General features: G+C 44.4%; 1 protein-coding gene across 2 annotated transcripts in view; it reads right to left on the bottom strand.

The window, feature by feature from the left end:
- DNAJC3 (DnaJ heat shock protein family (Hsp40) member C3) overlaps window positions 1–20,676 on the bottom strand; it is a 45,774-nt gene that overhangs the window by 13,482 nt on the left and 11,616 nt on the right. For both annotated transcript variants that reach the window (XM_083435845.1, XM_083435844.1), the window contains exons 3-7: window positions 17,702–17,826; window positions 16,019–16,093; window positions 5,012–5,164; window positions 3,394–3,575; window positions 732–851 (exon numbers count right to left, since the gene is read on the bottom strand). In XM_083435845.1, coding sequence (XP_083291971.1) covers window positions 732–851; window positions 3,394–3,575; window positions 5,012–5,164; window positions 16,019–16,093; window positions 17,702–17,826 — 655 coding nt within the window. The remainder of the gene's footprint in view (window positions 1–731; window positions 852–3,393; window positions 3,576–5,011; window positions 5,165–16,018; window positions 16,094–17,701; window positions 17,827–20,676) is intronic.

Genomic DNA, 20,676 nt, shown 5'->3' with positions numbered 1-20,676 from the left:
TCCCAGCAATGGGCCTAATCACAACCGGATCAGTATGATGGGGGAGCCAATAGCTAGAACAGAAACAAAGACCCCTCTGAAATTCAGACAAAGATAACATGGCAGGAAAGGTAGAAACTGGAACAACAAACCAATGGAAGATGGGCCTGGTGAATGTTTTGGGTACACCAGGCACTGTAGTCTTACTGAACATACCATGAAGCAGAGCAAGGCAGGCACCTCAGGCAGCAAATCTGGGGTGCCATTAAAGGGTAGCGCTTAATTATTTAATGTATCCTCATTGCATTTTTTTTCTGCAAGGGAAGGGAAAAGGGGCTTGAGAGATTTTCCACCTCAGGTGCCAATCTGGGCCAGTCTAGGTGAGGTTAGTAATCTGGATGGCAGACCGTTGTGAGTCTAATATACATATAATAAAATAGAAAAAAAGAAACCAGAAATTAGAAGGCAGCGCAGAAAAAATCCCCAATAAATACAACTCATGCCATTCGCATTTGTTGTATAACAAAAGTCAATGGCATGGATGCATTTTATTTGGGATTTGGCCTAGTTAGGTTCCCACCCAGCTAGAAAAGCAAAATCTCCTAGTACCGACCAACTATGATAAGAATCACAGGCCTGAGTTTCTGTCTGAAAGTGTTTCCCAGAATAAACCCATTGCTTTCTCAGCTGGCTATGTGTGGTCCAAAAAGTGGCGCCTAGCCTTACAGAGCACCTAAAAATTAGTACCTTACCTTCCTTCTTGGATGAGTTCTTCTGCAGACAAAATCTGCTTATTGAGTTTCTTTACTTTCTTGTAGTGAGAAAAGCAGTCCTTATGGTCTTGGTCAAGTTTCAGGCATTCACGCACTTCACTTTTTATAGGGGGAAAGAGAAGGAGGCGACGAGTCAGTTTTATTCTGTGGACAGCATGCTAGATTTTAAAGACCTGGATTCAAATCTTGCTCCTAAACTCACTTTGTGTGCGCCCCTTCACAGGCCGCACTTACTCAGATTCATTTTCTCTCCTGAAAAATTGGGATATTAAGGGTTTTCTCAAAGGCCTGTGGTATATATGTAAAAAGAGGGGTGGGACACAATCTGTTTCCTCCCACTGAGGATACTATAGGGTTCTTTTCAAGCTAAAAGCTACTCTGGAGCTAACAAATTTAGTCAGTCAGGCAACCCTGGAATTTACATTCTGGGAAGAACTCATTTTAATCATTTTCTGTCTCTGCTTTATTTGCACTGGATTGCCATCCCACAGTTTCCTGAGGTTCTAAAAGTGGGCAGGGATACGAGAGACCGTTTCTGAGGTTCCCAAAAGCCCTTGTGGGTAAAGTGTTTAATTTAGCTTTCTGGCGTGGGATGTGATGCCTCTGAAAGATCTCCAGAGAGAGAGTGATATTTTGGTTTTAGAAGGCAACTTGCCTAAAAGCAGAGGCTCAGGTACCAGCTGAGGACTAGGAATTGCAGATGGGCATCATAAGGAACAGGTGGGGTTCTGAACCCTCCAAGTTAAATTTGGTAGATTGAGGAAGCATTTTTGGAAGAAAATTTGCAGAGGAGCGGACAAAGGTGCTTTACTCTTCCTCCTCCAACCTTCTCCCTCGAGATGTGAAGGCCAAAGGGGAAAACCTGCGAGAAAACTCTTCCTGCCACAGCCCACCCAATTTTCCCCAGGCCCCACTTAAGCATTTTGAACCCTTCTTTCTCTACCACCCCAATCCCCAAACCCAAAATAAGATTCAAGGGAGGGTGTTGCTGGGGGATTTTCAATGAGGAAGCCATAGGCTTGGGAGGAATAAATGTTTCTCTGAGCTATTTCTCCCCAACATATGTCTTCCAAGCTCCTACGATACCTTGGCAAGCAGAGATTTTGTTTCTGCCAAGGCAAAGCATATTTCAGATAGAGCTGGGTTAACCAGATTTCCACCTTTACAAGCAGCGAATTTCAAAATAGCTTTTGCTGATTTAAAGGCTTGCAATTTAATATTGGATAGATGTATTCCAAGATGCTGTTTCTGAATAAATCAATGCCAGATATTTAAATGTATTAATTTGGTTTATGATGTGTTCACCCAGGTGCCAAACATGCTTTTTAGGGTGCTCCCCAAATACAATGACCTGTGTCTTATCGTAGTTTATAGATAAAGCATTCCTGGTGCAATATGAACTTAATTTTGCAAGCAGCCGTCTCAGGCCCACCTGGGTTCTAGATACAAGTACTAGGTCATCAGCATACATTAAGACTGAGAGTTTTTGGTCGAGAATTGTGACAGGGGCAAACTGTAGGCCCTCCAGTTCTTGAACCATGTCATTAATATAAAAATTAAACGGGAAAGGTGCCAAAATGTATCCCTGTTTGACTCCAGTAATGGCCTTAATTCTAGTGGTGAGATGGCCAGTCAGATCCACCTTTACTTGTATTGATGTGTCAGTATATAGTGTTTTGATAAGAAATAACAGACGGGGGTCTATATTTGTCTTTTCTAATTTTTGCCACAATGCAAGTCTTGGGACCGTATCGAAAGGTGACTTTAGATCGGTAAAACGACATATAATTTTTGCTTCAAATTATGGATGTATTTACATAGCAGAAAGTTCATCACAAAGCACTGGTCCAATGTGGATTTTCCTCTTTGGAAACCTGCCTGGACTTCAGATATCACCTTATTTGTATCTGCCCATTCTTCCAGTCTCCCAAGAAGGAGCCTAGCATATAGTTTAGAGGCTACATCTAACAAACTAATGGGTCTATAATTGGCAGGGTTTTTCTTATCACCCTTTTTTATATATTGGGGCAATTACTGTATTTTTTGCTCTATAAGACTCACTTTTTCCCTCCTAAAAAGTAAGGGGAAATGTGTGTGCGTCTTATGGAGCGAATGCAGGCTGCACAGCTATCCCAGAAGCCAGAACAGCAAGAGGGATTGCTGCTTTCACTGCGCAGCGATCCCTCTTGCTGTTCTGGCTTCTGAGATTCAGAATATTTTTTTTCTTGTTTTCCTCCTTCAAAAACTAGGTGCGTTTTGTGGTCTGGTGCGTCTTATAGAGCGAAAAATACGGTATACTCAGCTTCCACCCTTCTGGTATGAGACCTGAGCTGTTAATGTATGAAAACAGTTTTGCAAAAATGGGTGACCAGAAATCAGGTCTTATCTTATAAATCTCCATTGGGACCATGTCTTCTCCTGGAGATTTATTGGCTAGCTGGCTTACGATTAGCTTCTTAATCTGATTGGCAGTTCTGATAACTGAATATAGTAAACTTGTGAGGGTAAGTCAGGATTGGGGCCATATATTCAAAGCATATTTCCAACCTGTGCAGATTTTTGGGGGGGGGGGGAGACACCCAATTACTTCTGAGGAGACTTTTTTTATTTTTGCCCTTACAGGTAATAATAGTAACCTTACCTCAAAGACATTTCGTGGTCTCCCAGCTGATAGTATATAGTGCTGATCTTATAAAATGCTTCGGTGTTATCGCTCTTCAATTTGGCAGCAGCTTTTAAATCACTAAGGGCCTTCCCAGGCTCTCCCTCCTTGATGTAACATTCAGCTCGAAGCTCCCGCATCTCTGCAGCCCAAACACAAACCTTGAGAAACCAAAAATGAAAGCGAGACTTTGGACCAAAACGTTTGTTGTTGCATTTTTTTTACAAAAAGGACAATAAATGTACTTTGATGCCGCCTCTATGGTGAGGCAAAGATCCATTTCTATACACAGTATGAGATTATTGGGTTTCCTTTGTTTATGTTTTTATTATGCATTTTGAGTTTTTTACATTGTGATTTTATGTTGTGAGCTGCCCTGAGATCTACAGGTATAGGTAAAGGTAAAGGGACCCCTGACTGTTAGGTCCAGTCGTGGCTGACTCTGGGGTTGTGGCGCTCATCTCGCTTTATTGGCCGAGGGAGCCAGCGTACAGCTTCCGGGTCATGTGACCAGCATGACTAAGCCGCTTCTGGCGAACCAGAGCAGCGCACGGAAATGCCGTTTACCTTCCCACTGGAGCGTATACCTATTTATCTACTTGCACTTTGACGTCCTTTCGAATTGCTAGGTTGGCAGGGGCAGGGACCGAGCAACGGGAGCTCACCCCGTCACGGGGATTCAAACCTCTGACCTTCTGATCGGCAAGTCCTAGGCTCTGTGGTGTAACCCACAGCACCACCCGCGTCCCCTATAGGGTTCAGTTAATTAATAATGAACAACAACAACAGTAGACAGCACACAGAGCAAGACCTATTAAAAACAATGTTTTTAGGTAAAGGGACCCTGACCATTAAGTCCAGTCGCGAATGACTCTGGGGTTGCGGCGCTCATCTCGCTTTATTGGCCGAGAGAGCCAGCGTACAGCATCCGGGTCACGTGGCCAGCATGACTAAGCCGCTTCTGGCGAACCAGAGCAGCCCTACGTACAACGCATTGCAGTGATCTAACCTTGAGGTTACCTCAAGGTTTATTTCCTGTTGTAGAAGTGGATGTGAACATTTCAGGAGAGAGACCACTTTCAGAAGATAAGAAAACGCTGCTGGATCAGGCCAGTGGTCCATCTAGTCTAGCATCCTGTTCTTCAGTGGTCAACCAAGATACCTATGGGAAGCCTTAAAATAGGATCTGAAATTTTTATTAGTTTTGGTTGAACTGATTGACATCCTATGCCTTTTAAAAATGTGGCTCTTTTTCGAGGGGGGGGCATGTTATTGGGTTGTTGTTCTTATTTTGATTATATATATTGTGGTTTTTATGTTGATCTTTTCTGTCAACTGCCCTGAGACCTATGGGTATAGGACAGTATATAAATTCTAAAAAATAAATAATCAACCTAATTTATTTGTTGAGGCAGTAATCAGTGGTGAAATTTCAGCCATTCAGGCACTTAGCCAGATGCTCACTATGACCTCAAGCTGAACTGATCTGAAGACTTATGAGTTATATCAAGGTAGAGTTTGTTAAGAGGAGCTGCTCATCTGCCACCTGCAGAGCCCACAATTATTTCTTGGCAGCCGTTTCCCCTCTGAGACTTACGTTCAGAATTTCATCCAAGAGACCGATCACGGTGTAATAATCCCCCGTGAGATATGCTGACTGCGCTTCCGAATGTAGGCGCTGCATCTCATCAGACTTCATCAGCTGGGTGCGGGCTTCTGTGTCTTCCTTATCGCTAGGATTAGACTGAAGCTGCAAAAATTAACACAGAAAGACAAAGAACAGTTACACCTGAAACGGAGGGAGAGGCGTCTTTCCCATAGGGCTTAGTGGTTTGTTGTGCCAGGGCGCTGGCCTCTCAGGGGCGTCCCAGTGAGTGGGGGAGCTGCATGGCTTTGCCAGCGGCCTCCCCTTTCCCTGCACGCTCATCAGCTGCACCCCGTCAACCACATGGCTGGCGGGCGTGCAGCTTCCCTCCCAAGCCTCTGCAGGAATCTCTCTCCCGCAGCGGCATGGTGGAGAGTTGTGCACACACACACATCCCATGGCTGGCAGTGCGCAGCTTCGCGCCCTCCACTATCTGTCGTAATTTGGGGGCGCTGAGCGGATATTTGCACCCCAGCACCGCATCTGCTAAAGACTGCCCTGAACGGAGGAATTCTACAACCCATCATCTGCCATGCACAAAGCAAAATGATGTCACTGAATTCCTTTGGGGAAATTCTTGGGGACTAACTTAAAACTTACTGTTTTCAATGGGTCTTTAGTAAACATGACTAAGTCTGGATATTACCCCCTAAACAAAAAGATGAAGAACCTGCAGATGTAGTTGAACTCCAAATTCTATCATTGCTAGCTTTTATTTTTGGAGGTCTATAATCTCTAGAGGCCATCAGTTGTAGGATTTAGATTTTATTGTGTTTTGTAATATGGGGCCAAGAGTTGCTTTGAACGTATAACAACATCCCAATATTTAATGTCCTTGATCCCAAGATTTTACTCACCATCTGAACCAAGTTGGTTCAGCCAAAACAACTGATGTGCAGAGTTGAACAAAAGCTTTGTTTAGAAAATACACACTGCCTCACACAATTATAGAAAGAATGTGAAATAAAAGGCCACAAGCGTGCAGGGGAAATACAGAATAAAAGGGCTCCTTTCACCTCCAAAGACATGGAAATTTGCTAGTAATGTGTCAGCCTGAATCCCAGCAGCTAATCCAACCAAATAGCCCAACGTAGCAAAGCACACATCCCTCCCACAGACTATTTCACTATAATGGCTAAATAAGCTGTTGGGAGAATACTGTAGTGTTAGAAATAAATTATGTGCATAAAACAAGGCAAAAGGCATGTTTTATACAGAAGGTCAGACTACTGAATTTGGGGTTGAGGGAGGGAGAGAGAATAACTCCAGGATATTAGAGGAGAAAAATGTTATTTATTTTAAAAGAAAATGTGTGTAACATATTGAAATTTCAATATGCATTGCCTCATGTTATGAATACAAATCTAATTTCTAAACAAGCCAAATGTTCTTTATAGTCACCACCTATCACTGAGGAGGTCTGACCTTTTGATGAAACATCATGACGCGTTCCCTTTGGACAGCAGATTCCAGAGGGGAAACAATTTTCATTTCTCCAACCTCCTTCTCTGTGCATCATTTAACACAAGAAAGGAAAAGGCAGAAAGGAAAGACAGAGAGATTGAGAGAAAGAGAGGGATGGTGGGTGGGATAAGTGCCATTGTACTCCAGGTGCAAAAAGGCCCAGGGCTGTCCCTGTCACCCAGAGTTAGCTGATGAACGGGAACAAGCAATCCCAAACCAATTAAAAGGGTTTTTTTAAGCCTTCAGCTACTGTCATTGCTATTTTCTGACATGCAGTTCTTCAGTCATTTAGGGCCTGTTTACTTTTGTCTCCGAACCGTTCCTGGTGTATCTGACACTTGAACAAATAATAAAACGATGATTAAGTTCCCCCACGTTTGGAACACGCACTCTTAAAAGGCGTCTTTAGCCTTTTGATTTATGAAAATATATTTATCATGATTACGGAAACACTTGAGCGCTAACAAGAAAGCAAACAAGGCCATACATCCTCCTTACGTCCCACGCTAGTGAAATCTGTGAGTCCAAAGGAACAAAAAGAGAAAGGTACACACAAAAGTGGTATTGAGGCTGGGAAACAGGAGGGGACGAGGTCAGGCAAATGGTAACAGGCAAAGTGTGCCACGTTCCTGAGTTTCATTCCAACAACAGCTGTAATATCTTCATAGGAAACCTGGTGCCCTTCAGTTGCTATCGGGCTCCAACTCCCATCCGCCCCAGTCAAATGGTTAGGGGTTTGGGGAGTTGTCTTTCAACAAGTTAAGGTGTGTATTAACCTGTAGATATTGCAGGGGGAAATGCTGGCTGGTGCTGATGGAACTGGAATCCAACAACATCTGGAAAGACAGAAGTTTCCCATCCTTCTCTTGAAGAGCAGTGTTTCTCAAACTTGGGTTGGACTACAAATCCCATCATCCCTAGCTGGCAGGTCCAGCGGTCAGGGTTGATGGGAGTCGTAGTCCAAAAACAGCTGGGGACCCAAGTTTGAGAAGCACTGCTTTAGAGGATCAATCACATGCCTAGCTTAGGGTTACCAGATGTCCCTGTTTCCTGGGGACAGTCCCCGGATTTGCGAATAAGTCCCCGGACAAATTCCGTCCCCGGAATGTCCCCAGATTTCATTTAATATCCCTGGGAAATTAGTGCAGGGGCTCTAAGATGCAGCTTCCGGGCTGCCTCCACCTTCCCTGACCCCAGCAACTAAGCTGTGAAGGGAGGCTTCATGCTGCCTATTGGAGCAGCCTCCCAACTCCTACTTGCGTGCAAGCAGGAGGGGGCAGGGATCTCTCTGTTAGGCAACAGGAAGCCTCCCTTCCCAGCTGAGGGATCGCCACCCCCTCCTGCTTGCAGGCAAGTAGGAATGGGATTCGGGCTGCTCCGATGAGAAGGAAGGCATCACGCTGCCTGAGCCTTGCCACCGCTCTCAGCCCTCCTTCTCCGCCTTCCATGCATGACCCACCACGCACCACTTCCCCACCACCACCACCACCGAAGAACCAACAACTCAGTGGCTGCCCAGGCTCATGGAGAGAGGAGATAGAAGCCTCAGAGGAAGGGGGAAAGTGACGGTTGAGGTCAAGGCAGCGGCCACCCCTCGGCCACCGCCATCGCTGCAGCATCAACGTCCCGAACATGTAGCAATTAATTAATTAAAGTGTCCCCGGATTCATTGAAAAAAATCTGGTAACCTTAGGGTTGAAAAGCATGGGCAAGTGGGGTAACAAGAATCCAGAAAAACCCGGACATACTGATGTATTAACAAGCCATTATATGGGACAAGAGAACTGGGGAACACCAGCTTTTCAGACCATACGCACTGAAGTTACAGTCCTATGCACATTTACCTGGAAGTAAACCCCACCGAAAGGGACGCAGGTGGCGCTGTGGGTTAAACCACAGAGCCTAGGACTTGCCGATCAGAAGGTCGGCGGTTCGAATCCCCGCGACGGGGTGAGCTCCCGTTGCTCGGTCCCAGCTCCTGCCAACCTAGCAGTTTGAAAGCACGTCAAAGTGCAAGTAGATAAATAGGTACCGCTCTGGCGGGAAGGTAAACGGCGTTTCCATGTGCTGCTTTGGTTCACCAGAAGCGGCTTAGTCATGCTGGCCACATGACCTGGAAGTTTTCTGCGGACAAATGCCAGCTCCCTCGGCCTATAGAGCGAGATGAGCACGCAACCCCAGAGTCGGTCATGACTGGACCTAATGGTCAGGGGTCCCTTTACCTTTTAAACCCCACTGAAGGGATTTACTTCCAATTGGACATAAGATTGTGCTACAAAAAAATTTGCTCCTACATCCCAGCACATCAGTGACATCCAGTTTGCATCATCCACTACTTGTCTGCATGGTCACTGTGCAATATAAATGGTCTAATATTTACATCGCTTATGGGTCTGTAGGCTTTTTAGTGGCCTCCTGTCTCTCTCAGGAAATTTACCCTTTTACAGAAAATGTCATACTAAGAAATCACCACCAGGATAGGGAATATCCATCAAAAGTTTGTCAACTTAAGCTTTCTAGCCATAAAAATAATGATGCCAGCAGAACTTGTGGCTATAAAAAATATACTGCAGTGACCTCCCTATAGCAAGCTAATGTAGGTAATAAAAAAAAATCATTTAGTACAGCTTAATTAGCAGTTTAACAACAGTATAAAATAGATGAGATGGAAGTGGTCAAACTGCTTTTAAAAATTATTTGCGTGTGCATCTCATTTCTGCTTTATGAATCTATTTGCTTTTTTAAGCCAAAAACACAGCGACATGTGTTGGGTTTAACAATTTGTCATACTGAGCTTCATCAGCTTGCATTTCTAGCCTGCATATTCCTAAGGTTGGTGTCACGTAATTTATCAGTTTTTCATAGCTAACCAATCTTATAACCCACAGTGCAACATTTTTTTTTTAAAAAAAATAAATCCATAAAACACCAGCAGGCACATTAGAAGTCGTTTCATCAATTTCTGAAAGCAGATTTTTAAAAACCTCTCACACACAAAACAAATAATTCAAAAGAAACAACAACAAATTCAAAACTTAGGATTTGTGTGTGGTTTCCTTCCCCTCTCTGTTCTTAAACTGCTTTGAGAATCAGGGCTTCATATCTACCTAAACCCAAACCCGACACCCACACAATGCCATTCTATGTACATTTACTTAGAGGTAAGTCACACTGTATTCAATGGAGCTTAGTCCCAGGTAAGTGTGCACAGGACTGCACCTTAATGCCAGGTTCTCTCATGTATGTTTACCCCGCTTATGGGTTGCTCGTGTGTTTGGCACTCCAATGTTGTGGTGAAGTGGTTGGAGTGTCAGACTAGGACCTGGAAGACCAGGGTTCAAATCCCCCCCCCCTCACTGGGTGTTAGAATTCCTGCTCCATGATTGCAGTCATGGGATTTTTGCCTATCGCATGACAGTATATGTTTTGACTCCATAGAGTGGGAAGTGACGGAGACAGGATGTTTGTGTTACTGTGTTCTGTGAAGTGGGACTATCATTCTTTGCTCTTTTGCTCTTTGCTGTCTGATGCTAGAGAGAGAGGGAGCCATGTTGCAGTGCTCCATGTGTGCTTATATGTAAATAAAGTAGATTAGCCAAAATGCTGCGTTGCTGAGGTCTGTTACGCAAGCTGCGAAGACTCTGTGGATGTTAGTTTCTGTTTGCCACTGTGCAGCTGCTTAGAGTCACAAGACTCTGTTTACATTCCAGAGACCTTCCAGGCTGTTGGAAGTCTTACGGAAGACAGGAGATGGATGTGATGTTACTGGTTTCCTGTTCCTTTGTTTTTCAGTTGCTCTCTGCTCTCACAGAGAGAGGATGTAATTTTTTCTGTCTGCGCAGCTTAGAAAATAAAGCACAGGCATGTAGCCATCAATCTCATCACTTCCGCGTGCTGCTTTGATTCTCTGCTGAATGGGGGATGTGCCTGGAGCCTTATCAGAGGCTTGGGTCATCAATCATGTCAGAGGCAATTCCGGAGGACTCGGCCGGAGGAGGATGAGCTTTATCAGCTCGGTCGAGCAGAGATTCCGACAGCGGATGCCTAAGTGTGCCGGTGTCGGTTGGCATCAGTCGCTGTGATGTTCGGGCTGAAGAAAGCTTTTGAAGTTCCTGAATGATCGACCAGGAGGGATAGAACATGCCAGTCGGGCATGTGTCTCTGCCAGGGTCCTACTCGAGTGTAGGCCGAACTCCTGAAACTGGGTGCCCTTGGGCCAGTCACTGCCTCTCAGTCTAACCTACCTCACATGGTTGTTACGGGGATTAAATGTACACCAAAGAAAAAGGTGGGATATAAATGCAATCAAACGAGCAACCCATCAGGGGTGGAGCTGCAAAGCTCTCCAACCCCATCATCACATGCCATGGCTGGCACCAAAGCAGCTGTTAGGCCGAGGAGGAGCGAGTGGGCAACTGGGTAGCAGTTCTGGTTGGTTCCCCTCTTGCCTCTCTCCTTCCCAGCACTAATCTGGAGGGGGTCTACATAAAAGGAAAAACCAGCTATAAATAAGTCAGAAATTGAATCGTCATAACAAAATTTTTAAAATGCTATGTAAAAATTGCAAAGATTTTTTTTGCTCTCTGGTGCCATCTGGTGGCACCATCTGGTTTTGACTTCGCATGACTTGAGGTTTGTGCAAAGGGCTCTTTCACCCTAATGCAACAAATCAGAGAATTATAGAATTGGAAGGGACCCTGAGGATCATCTAGTCCACCCCCTGCAATGCAGAAATATGCAGCTGTCCCATAGGGGGATTGAGCCTGCAACCTCGGTGCTATCACCACCATGCTCTAACCAACTGAGCTATCCTGTACTATTTTTTCTTTTTTTATGATTTTTTTGTGGTTTGGAAAGTGACAGGGAAATGCGTCAAGATGTGTAAACACTCCGCAAACACATCAGGATGAATGTTCATTGTTGCATAACCGTCCTGCAAACATATCAGAACTATTACTAAAATAAATAATAATTGTAAAATAATGATAACTGTTAAATAGATAACTGTAAATATATAATAACTAGGAAACACAATGTCTTGAGAGAAATACTATGGCCTATTTAAAGCAGAAAGGCTTGTAATAATAATAATAATTTATTATTTATACCCTGCCCATCTGGCTGAGTTTCCCCAGCCACTCTGGGCGGCTCCCAATCGAGTGTTAAAAACAATACAGAATTAAATATTAAAAACTTCCCTAAACAGGTCTGCCTTCAGATGTCTTTTAAAGACAAGATAGATGCTTATATCCTTCACATCTAATGGGAGGGCGTTCCACAGGGCGGGCACCACTACCGAGAAGGCCCTCTGCCTGGTTCCCTGTAACCTCACTTCTCGCAATGAGGGAACCACCAAAAGGCCCTCTTCTATCGGCTAGGCAGCATTTTAATCAAATAGGCAGGATACAAAACTTAACAGGACATTCTGCATTAGAAAAACACAACTGACAAGAAGCTGACAAAAGACGTTGGTCTTCAATAATAGTCTTTGCTGGCCTCTAGTGGAACAATACAAAATGAACAATAAGTTTTCCACTTGTGGTTCCCGAGAGAGATGATGCCTATAGCCTAGTGTCTCCCTTAATCTGCCATACTAGGAATTGTCTGAGTCACCTTCCAGTCAGTGTGCTATCAATTTCAATTTTGTATTGCAAGGAGCTGCCCCGCTATGTCACCAATAATCCCCTTGTTATTAAAATTATTGTTTGTTATGCCCCCTCTGCCAGATCTCCTCTTCATTATACGTATTAATGCCATTTTAAAAAGACAGACTCACCAGGGCCCAATTCACACACAGTCCGTCCCCCCCACTTGGGACTGATCACACATTCACCCAAATTACCATGGTGCTAAAATCTTTGTAGTTGCATATATTCCACACAGCATAAGAAACACTTAAAAGATTTCCATTGTGCGGCACGAAAGATAATCCCTGTGAAATCTACATTTCTGCTTCCTATTTTCCTCCGGAAGCCAGTTGACAAGGGGTGGGATTTACTAAGAGCTCATCCATTCCAGAAGCCATCTAGAAAAACTCTCCTTTACAAGTGTAATCTGCAGAACCACCTCACACCACATAAAAGACAAAACCGTCTTCCACGTAGCCAAACTTTATGGCTTTAGCAGCACAACTGGTTGATGAAGCCACCTGCCCGCTTTTAATTCCTTACATCTGGAGGGCTAAATTTATTCCTCCAAGCAACATACTAATTCTGCTTGAAAGACGCCACACCATAGCTTTACACAACACGCCACTTTAACTTTCTCAAGGAAAGCTTATAATTTATTCTGTTTATAGCCTCCCCTTTCTAAAAAAAAGGTTTGATTTGCAAAAAGGCAAATGCTAGAAATTGAAATACTTTATTGTCACTTGTACAACTTGTATACAGTGAAATTACATGAGCAGCCCCCACTCAGCTCTCTTATTCTTAATTCTCGTTTACTGACGCACACCCACCAAACCAGAAAGTCAGTTGCCCTGTTGTTATCTTTTCATTCAGCTGCCTAACAGCCCACAGATAGAAGCTGTTCTTTACCCTATTGATGAGACTAATCATGCTTCTATATCTTCTGAAAGTGTGATGCTATATTTAATAGGCATTTACACAGGCACAGAAAGACCAGAAGCTACCAAAAGTGTTATCTACAATGTGAGAAGAAAAAGGTTTCTGAAACTGGATTATCATAGAGCACCCCGCCCTATGATGATAAAGGTTAAGTAAAAGAGATAATCATCTTGCAAAGGAGCTGCTATATACAGTGGTACCTCAGGTTACATACGCTTCAGGTTACAGACGCTTCGGGTTACAGACTCCGCTAACTCAAAAATAGTGCTTCAGGTTAAGAACTTTGCTTCAGGATAAGAACAAAAATTGCACGGCAGCAGCAGCAGGAGGCCCCATTAGCTAAAGTGGTACCTTAAGAACAGTTTCAGGTTAAGAACGGACATCCGGAACGAATTAAGTACTTAACCCAAGGTACCACTGTAACTCCAACTTAAATATCGCCAATGGTTTGTGTGCACAGCAAACTCTTGCCTACGGATGGGTGGGGTCTATTGGTGATCACTCCCAATCAAGATGCCTTAAAATGGGCCAGCAGCCAGGGCTATTCAGGGCCAGTGGCACCATGAGGCATATCAGGCAGATGCTGTACCAGCCCTGGGTCTGACTAATGGCATGGTCTCCAACAAAGTTGTCCCATTAGCACACACCCTTCCATCTGCGTAATGGGGCTTCCTCTCCTGGAGGATTTGGGGAAACACCCCCCCCCCCAGAAAAGAGTGTGGGGTACACAGAGAAAGGAGCCGCCGTCCCATTGTGCACACAGAAGTCCTTGCACGAACAGGGCAATTCCGATGGATACAACCCACAGTCTTCCCTTGCAAACAAAGATCAGTCGCCAATGGAACCTTTAAAAAGGCTTTTCAGACACAAGATCTACCCACCCGGGGAAGAATGGCAGATGAAGCTGATAGACTACATGGAATTGGCGGAAATGACTGGCAGAATCCGAGACCAGGGAGAAGAGTCGATGGAAGAAGATTGGAAAAAATTTAAAGTATATTTACAGAAATATTGCAAAATTAATGAATGTTAGAAGAATACTGGAATGAAGTTACCGTATTTTTCGCCCTATAGGACGCACCGTCCCATAAGGCGCACCTAGTTTTTTTGGGGGGAAATAAAGGAAAAAAATTATTTCCCCCCCAGGCGCGGGGTTGGGGAAGCCCGAGCTTCCCCCGACCCCAGCCCCCAAACAGGCAGCTCTCTGCAAGCCGTGGGAGCCCAGTGCTGGCTCCCGCTGCTTGCTGAGAGGTCCACGAAGCCTGGAAGCGCTGAGCTCAGCGCGCGCAGGCTTCAGCATGCAGGCAACACTCCGCCAGCAGCGGGAGCGCTCCCGCTGCTAGCGGAGAGGTCCGCGAAGCCTGGACGCGCTGAGCTCAGCGCGCGCAGGCTTCAGCATGCAGGCAACTCTCTGCCAGCAGCGGGAGCGCTCCCGCTGCTGGCGGAGAGGTCCGCGAAGCCTGCATTCGCCCCATAGGACGCACACACATTTCCCCTTCATTTTTGGAGGGGAAAAAGTGCGTCCTATAGGGCGAAAAATACGGTATATGGTTTTAGCAGAAATGTTATTAAGAATTATGCAAAAACTGATTGTTAATGGGCTAAAGTGGAAAATTTAAAGTTTGACTGTGTTAAGATAAATTATAGAACAAAAAATTGAGAAAGAGGGAAAGGATTTGCTGAATTAGCTAATTTGAACTAGAATACAAAAAAGGGAGGCGTGAGGAAGTCGAGGAAAGAAGTAAATGAAAGATAAAGATATGGAAATTGGACGTGTTTTTAAATATTTTTGTTTTTTCTTGTTGTTTTGAGGTATTGTTTTTTCCCCCTCTATTCTTGATGTATTGTTTGTTAACTTTTTATTGCCTTTCTTCTTATACTTTTTTTCCTGTAACTATAAAACTTCTAATAAATATTATTTTTAAAAAAAAGGCTTTTCAAGAGCACAAAACACATTAAGAATGCTACATGCACATGATGGGGAAAATTCCAGAACTGTTTAAAATCATAGAGAGCACTCATTGCCTATGTTTCACCAGCAAACAAAACTATGGTAGAAATTATTGTGCTGGGAAAGAGGTGTATGTTTGTTTTTCGTATTTTTAATACTTTGGCCTCAAGTCAGTCATGCTTAAATCATGGCTCTCTTGTCTCCAGGGATTTTTAACTGTCTCTGGATAGAGTTCTCAATCTCCAAACCCTATTAGATTTCAAAATCCCATTTTCCTGTTAATGTCTTTGATTTACAGTCGTAAGCATCCCAGAAATGTTATAACAACTTGAATCATTTCGGCTGCTTCCCCTTCATATACATTTGGCTACGTAGCAAACAAACAGATGGAAATTGCACGTTATGAAGAAAGAGAAATTTATGAGAGGGAATAGAACTCAGGATCATCCACTGAAACTGACTAGTGTTAGATCTGGAGAGGCCAGTTGCACTAGGACTTCTTCACACAATATTTAAGTCATACAATTTACAGCCACAAGATGTCACGATGGCTACTAGCTTAGATGACTTTAAAAAAATGGATTGGACAAACTCACGAAGGGTTTGGAAAGTTAAGCTGCAAATTTATGCGTAGAATAGAGAGCAAATCATATCGTACACAGTGGGGTTTACATGAGAGTAAGCGTACTGTGCTGTTAAGTTTATTGCTTCAGTTTAGCAGTTTCCTTCCCAGGCTGCTTCTATTGTGGAAATGTATTGAAATATCAGTACCCTATCTAGTGAGTTTTATGCTCAGAGAAGTCTCCCACTTTCCCCTTGTTCCTAGCACTGCACAAATTAAAAAATATTTATTCTGCCATTGTGACACAGGAGCTACCCTGTGTGACATGCACTGGATATGTGCAAAGCACCACCTTTCTTCAGCACGGGGCGCTGTTCCATATTTCAATAACCCCATTATTAAGGTTTATTACTTACCACTCTCTTAAAGTCCTCTTCGGCCTCATCAAACTTTCCTTGCTTCAGTAGCAGGTGTCCTCTTTGCAGCCTTGCCTAAAATAAAGGAAACAGTTCTGTAAGACAGGAAGGCATCGTGTAACATACCTAGTGCAAAACTAAGGAAAGTCTGTGCTCCAATCCCCACTCAGTCATTGGAATCCCTGGGTGACCTTTGATTAGGCCCTATTTCTCATCCCAAGCTACCCTATGCAGGAGGAGAGAGAACCAATTATGCCACCTTCAGTTCTTTGGAAAGGTGGGATAAAAATTAAATGAATGAATGAATGAAATTCTTAAGTGTAGGCACACATACATTCAACACATATTTATTTTCTATTTCAAAGCATGGAGCATTTTGTTGCTGTCCTTTGTCCCTCCCACCACCCCAGGTAATTATTTGGGAAGCTGCTAGCTAGAACCAAGAGTCAAAGGGCATAAGCTAAATGTCCAGATCGCCAAGGAAGAGAGAATCTGTATTATGAGGCACAGGTCAGTTACCGGAGGGGGGGTGCATTTTCCACTGAGAACCCCCAGCCTTACAAAGCCTTTGGGGAGGCTGTCTATTACCACTCCCGTTCAATAATTTCCCCAATTTAAATAACCCCACTGAATTCAACCAAATTTGCCTCTAAAGAGATGCGGGCTGCATGGGCACTACACATTTCAAGCCCCATGGTACCACTTTGAACAGTCATGGCTTCTCCCAGAGGATCCTGGGAAATGTAGTTTCTTAAGGATGCCGAGAGCCGTTAGGAGACGCCAGTTCCTCTCAGAGAGCTACAAGTTCCAGGGTTCCATGGGAAGATGGTTGATTTGTTAAACCTTTGGGAACTGCAGCAATGTACGTGCACAATGTTCTACAGGGCAACATACGCAAAATTATAGACATCTTTGCCCACAAGGAGTTTGTGATCTAGTGATTTAGAAAAGGGGGCCGGGAGACCACTGAAGAATCCGTCTCAAAAAACCAACTGAGGGCATGTAAGAATCTATGTAGGTTTGATTTCAATACTCAGTGGTCACTCCTAAAGGTAAAGGTAAAGGGACCCCTGACCATTAGGTCCAGTCGTGACTGACTCTGGGGTTGCGCCGCTCATCTCGCTTTATTGGCCGAGGGAGCCGGCGTACAGCTTCCGGGTCATGTGGCCAGCATGACTAAGCCGCTTCTGGTGAACCAGAGCAGCGCACGGAAACGCCGTTTACCTTCCCTTGAGGTGCTTTTGAACTGCTAGGTTGGCAGGAGCAGGGAACAAGCGACGGGAGCTCACCCCATCGCGGGGATTCGAACCGCCGACCTTCTGATCAGCAAGCCCGGGGCTCTGTGGTTTAACCCACAGTGCTACCCACGTCCCTTCAGTGGTCACTCCTACTTTGCATCAAAACATCAGCACAATACTAGGTACCTTACAATCCCATCAGTAGCTGAATTAACACTTTTAAAAGGTGGCCCTCTCTCCTAAAGCACGTTTTGTATCCTGCAGTTGCTGGAATTTCAGTCTACATTTAACCTCTCCAAGTTATAGGATAATAAAAAGTTTTCTGTTGGATTATGCCACTTACTAGAGAGAGAAAAAAAGATTCCCATTTAAAAGGCAACATAAAAAACAAAGACAAAAGCCGTTTTCATCCACCCTGGAGGAGTCTCTGGAAAGTATTGCTTACCGATGTGAAATCCTGCTTTAATTCAACCACCTTGCTTAAGTCACGAATGGCAGCTTTAGATTTGCCCATGGCTAAATATACTGTGGCTCTTCTGTAATAGGCAAGGTAGTTATCAGAGTCCCCTTCTGCAAGTGAAGAAGCAGCAATCAGAACATAGCCTCAAGCCAGCCAAATCTTTGGATACAACTAAGCATGCAATAAGGAGAAATAACAGTGCCATTACCAGAATTTTTAAACAGCCTGATACCACCATTTAATTAGCGGAGGGAACGTTTCCATAGGACAGCCGTTCGGCACACATTTGCACTATTAACGCTAATGGGGGGGGGGGAATGAAAATCACACGCACATAGGAGCATTCAGCTCCCTGGTTATTTTTTAGGGCTTCAGGAGGTGAGCATCCAAGTGGATTCCAGCTGTGGAATGAAGTCAAGCCCCCTACATGCTAAAGCTTTTTATCTCAAACTGCAGGCTTGCCTTTCGAAGGCCGTTTTACATTTTGGTGCAGGCTCCCGCGTCTCTCATTTGCGGAAGGCCAAATAACCATCTCACCGGAGATCAGAGGTGGCGTGTTCTTCTAAGAATCCCCATTAATTCTGCTGATACAGCATTCAGCAGGGACAGAAACATGCCAACCCTAACTTCTTATTCCCATCCCAGACAATGAGGATGCTATGGGACTGAATGGAAGTACAAAACTTTCCTCCCGCACCAAGAATGCGGCATTGTGTAGGCTTTGCTAAGGACAGGGGTCAACAACCTTTTTCAGCCGTGGGCCGGTCCACCGTCCCTCAGGCCATGTGGGGGGCCAGACTATATTGGGGGGGGGTGAACGAATTCCTATGCCCCACAAATAACCCAGAGATGCATTTTAAATAAAAGGACACATTCTACTCATGTAAAAACGTGCTGATTCCTGGACCATCTGTGGGCTGGATTCAGAAGGCGATTGGGCTGGATCTGGCCCCCAGGTCTTAGGCTGCCTACCCCTGGCTAAGGAGGAGTTTCTCAGTGCTTCAAACCAGATACTTCTCCCCATAGCTTGAATTGTGGGGAGGGGGCAGGAGGGATAAGGGGAGGCTTCATGAAATCCGCAAGTCCCTACTCTGCCCAACTTGAGCCAAATCATGGCCATGCACACCTTTCCAAAAAAATAAAATAAAAAATAAAAAAATGGGGTCATAACAAAAAGCATGGCAAAAAAGAGAGCTAGCCCACCCCCCTCGCAATTAAACTATTGTTTCCTTTGTCCACAGAACTGGATGCAGTAGATGGAGGGATCCTTATCTTCCCCCTATGGGCTAAGTTTGATAGGTAGGCTCATTTAGGTAGGACTCATTTTTGCCCCTGTGGTTTGAAATCAAAAGCACAGCCTGCAAAGCACCAATGATCAGCTGATTGCCAGGCCTTGCAAAGGTCAGAGGGCAGGTAGGTGTGTCTTGGCAGAAATAGCCTGGGGGAACCCAGCCACTCTAGTTACGTTCAAAGGCCAGGGGTTCCCTACTCCTGCTACTGAAGTACTTCTCCCGTCTATCACAATTTGTGTTCTCTGAATTTGTGCCTTTGGCAACACTTTTAAGCCCATGACCCCAGATAATGGATGCAACATTTCAGCAGCATGGAGATGCCGATAGCCAGAGTGGGGGACACGGACGGACACACACACAAGATTTTAAGACTTTCCCATCACAAGATAAACCATAAACCGCAAAACACAAATGAAACAACCACCATAAATATATTTTAAAAGCAACCATGGGTATATACCGGTACAGGTATCTGAAGAAGTGTGTATGCACACGACAGCTCATACCAATAACTAACTTAGTTGATCTCTAAGGCTCTAATGGAAGGAATTTTTTAATTTTATTCAATTTTATTTTCTTTCGACTACCAGTAAAGCTAGATAGCTAACCACCCTTTGAAGCTTCCTTTTGTCCTGGCACAAAAACCAAGCCAGAAAACTGTAAAAGTGGTGGCGACAGGCAGGCTTTTCTGGGAAATGCTTCCTGCTGTTCCATATCCCATGCTCCCAATCCTCCCGATACTAAACTTGCAACAATATGAGGTGCCAGGAATCAGTCTTGCTGAATTCCGTTCCTTTAGTTGATAACCTTTCTACCCAACACCTGCTGTAAGGTAGAAGTCTGTCATCAACAGGTGGTGGAGAAAATCTAAGAACACGTCCTGAGGCCACATTATGTGGAAAGCTCGTGTTATGCAGCCACATGACAGCTTTTGTAACAGATCAGGGAAAACCCAACTGCTTCCTCAGTTCCCTAAATTACCGTAATCATTAAGTGCCACCTCCCTTGTAGCAGGAAAAGAAATTAAGGTTCAATGTGCTACAAAAAATGCCACTTCTTGGCAGAGAACACCTAGAATGGAAGACACCTACAAAGACTCATCTGTTACTCTCTGCCAAAGATCCAGGTTTTGCGATTAGAGGTGCAGGATTACAGCTACCACAGACCATCCATCAGCCCCAACATCTGTTTACATCTAAAAAGAACCCGAACATCTTATCGCTTGCATAAAAGCAAGCTCAGCGTTCCGAGCCAGAAGATTTCTCCCGGCGCACGAAATGGATGGTTGTTGGTGCCTCGACTCTGTAAATTGGGAGCTCAGGTTTAACCACGTTAGTAGCTAAGAACAATTCAGAAAAAAATCGCTGCAAAGTGCAGCCCCAAGCTTCATGGGTTGGAAATGCTTATCAGCAGCGTTTCAGGAGCATCCTTGTCAAAGTGGCAAAGCAGAGTAGGGAGAGAGAAGCCCTAAAAGTAGAAAAAGTCAAGAAGAGCCTAAAACATTTGTCAAACTCCTCGCCACAATGATGTTTGCTAGTTGACCTGCCGCAGAGAAAATCTATCAGGCCCAAACCTACACAATTTTTCTCCCAAGAAAGGCAGGGAAGTTGAAACACAACCCAAGTGGTGGAGGGTTTTTCTGCAATTATTCCCGCAGGACTGAGTCTT

This window comes from Podarcis tiliguerta (assembly GCF_965153285.1).
Source record: "Podarcis tiliguerta genome assembly, chromosome: 4".
Taxonomy (NCBI): Eukaryota; Metazoa; Chordata; class Lepidosauria; order Squamata; family Lacertidae; genus Podarcis; species Podarcis tiliguerta.
Note: the sequence above shows the minus strand (reverse complement) of the source record. Positions and strands in the feature narration are given on the sequence as shown.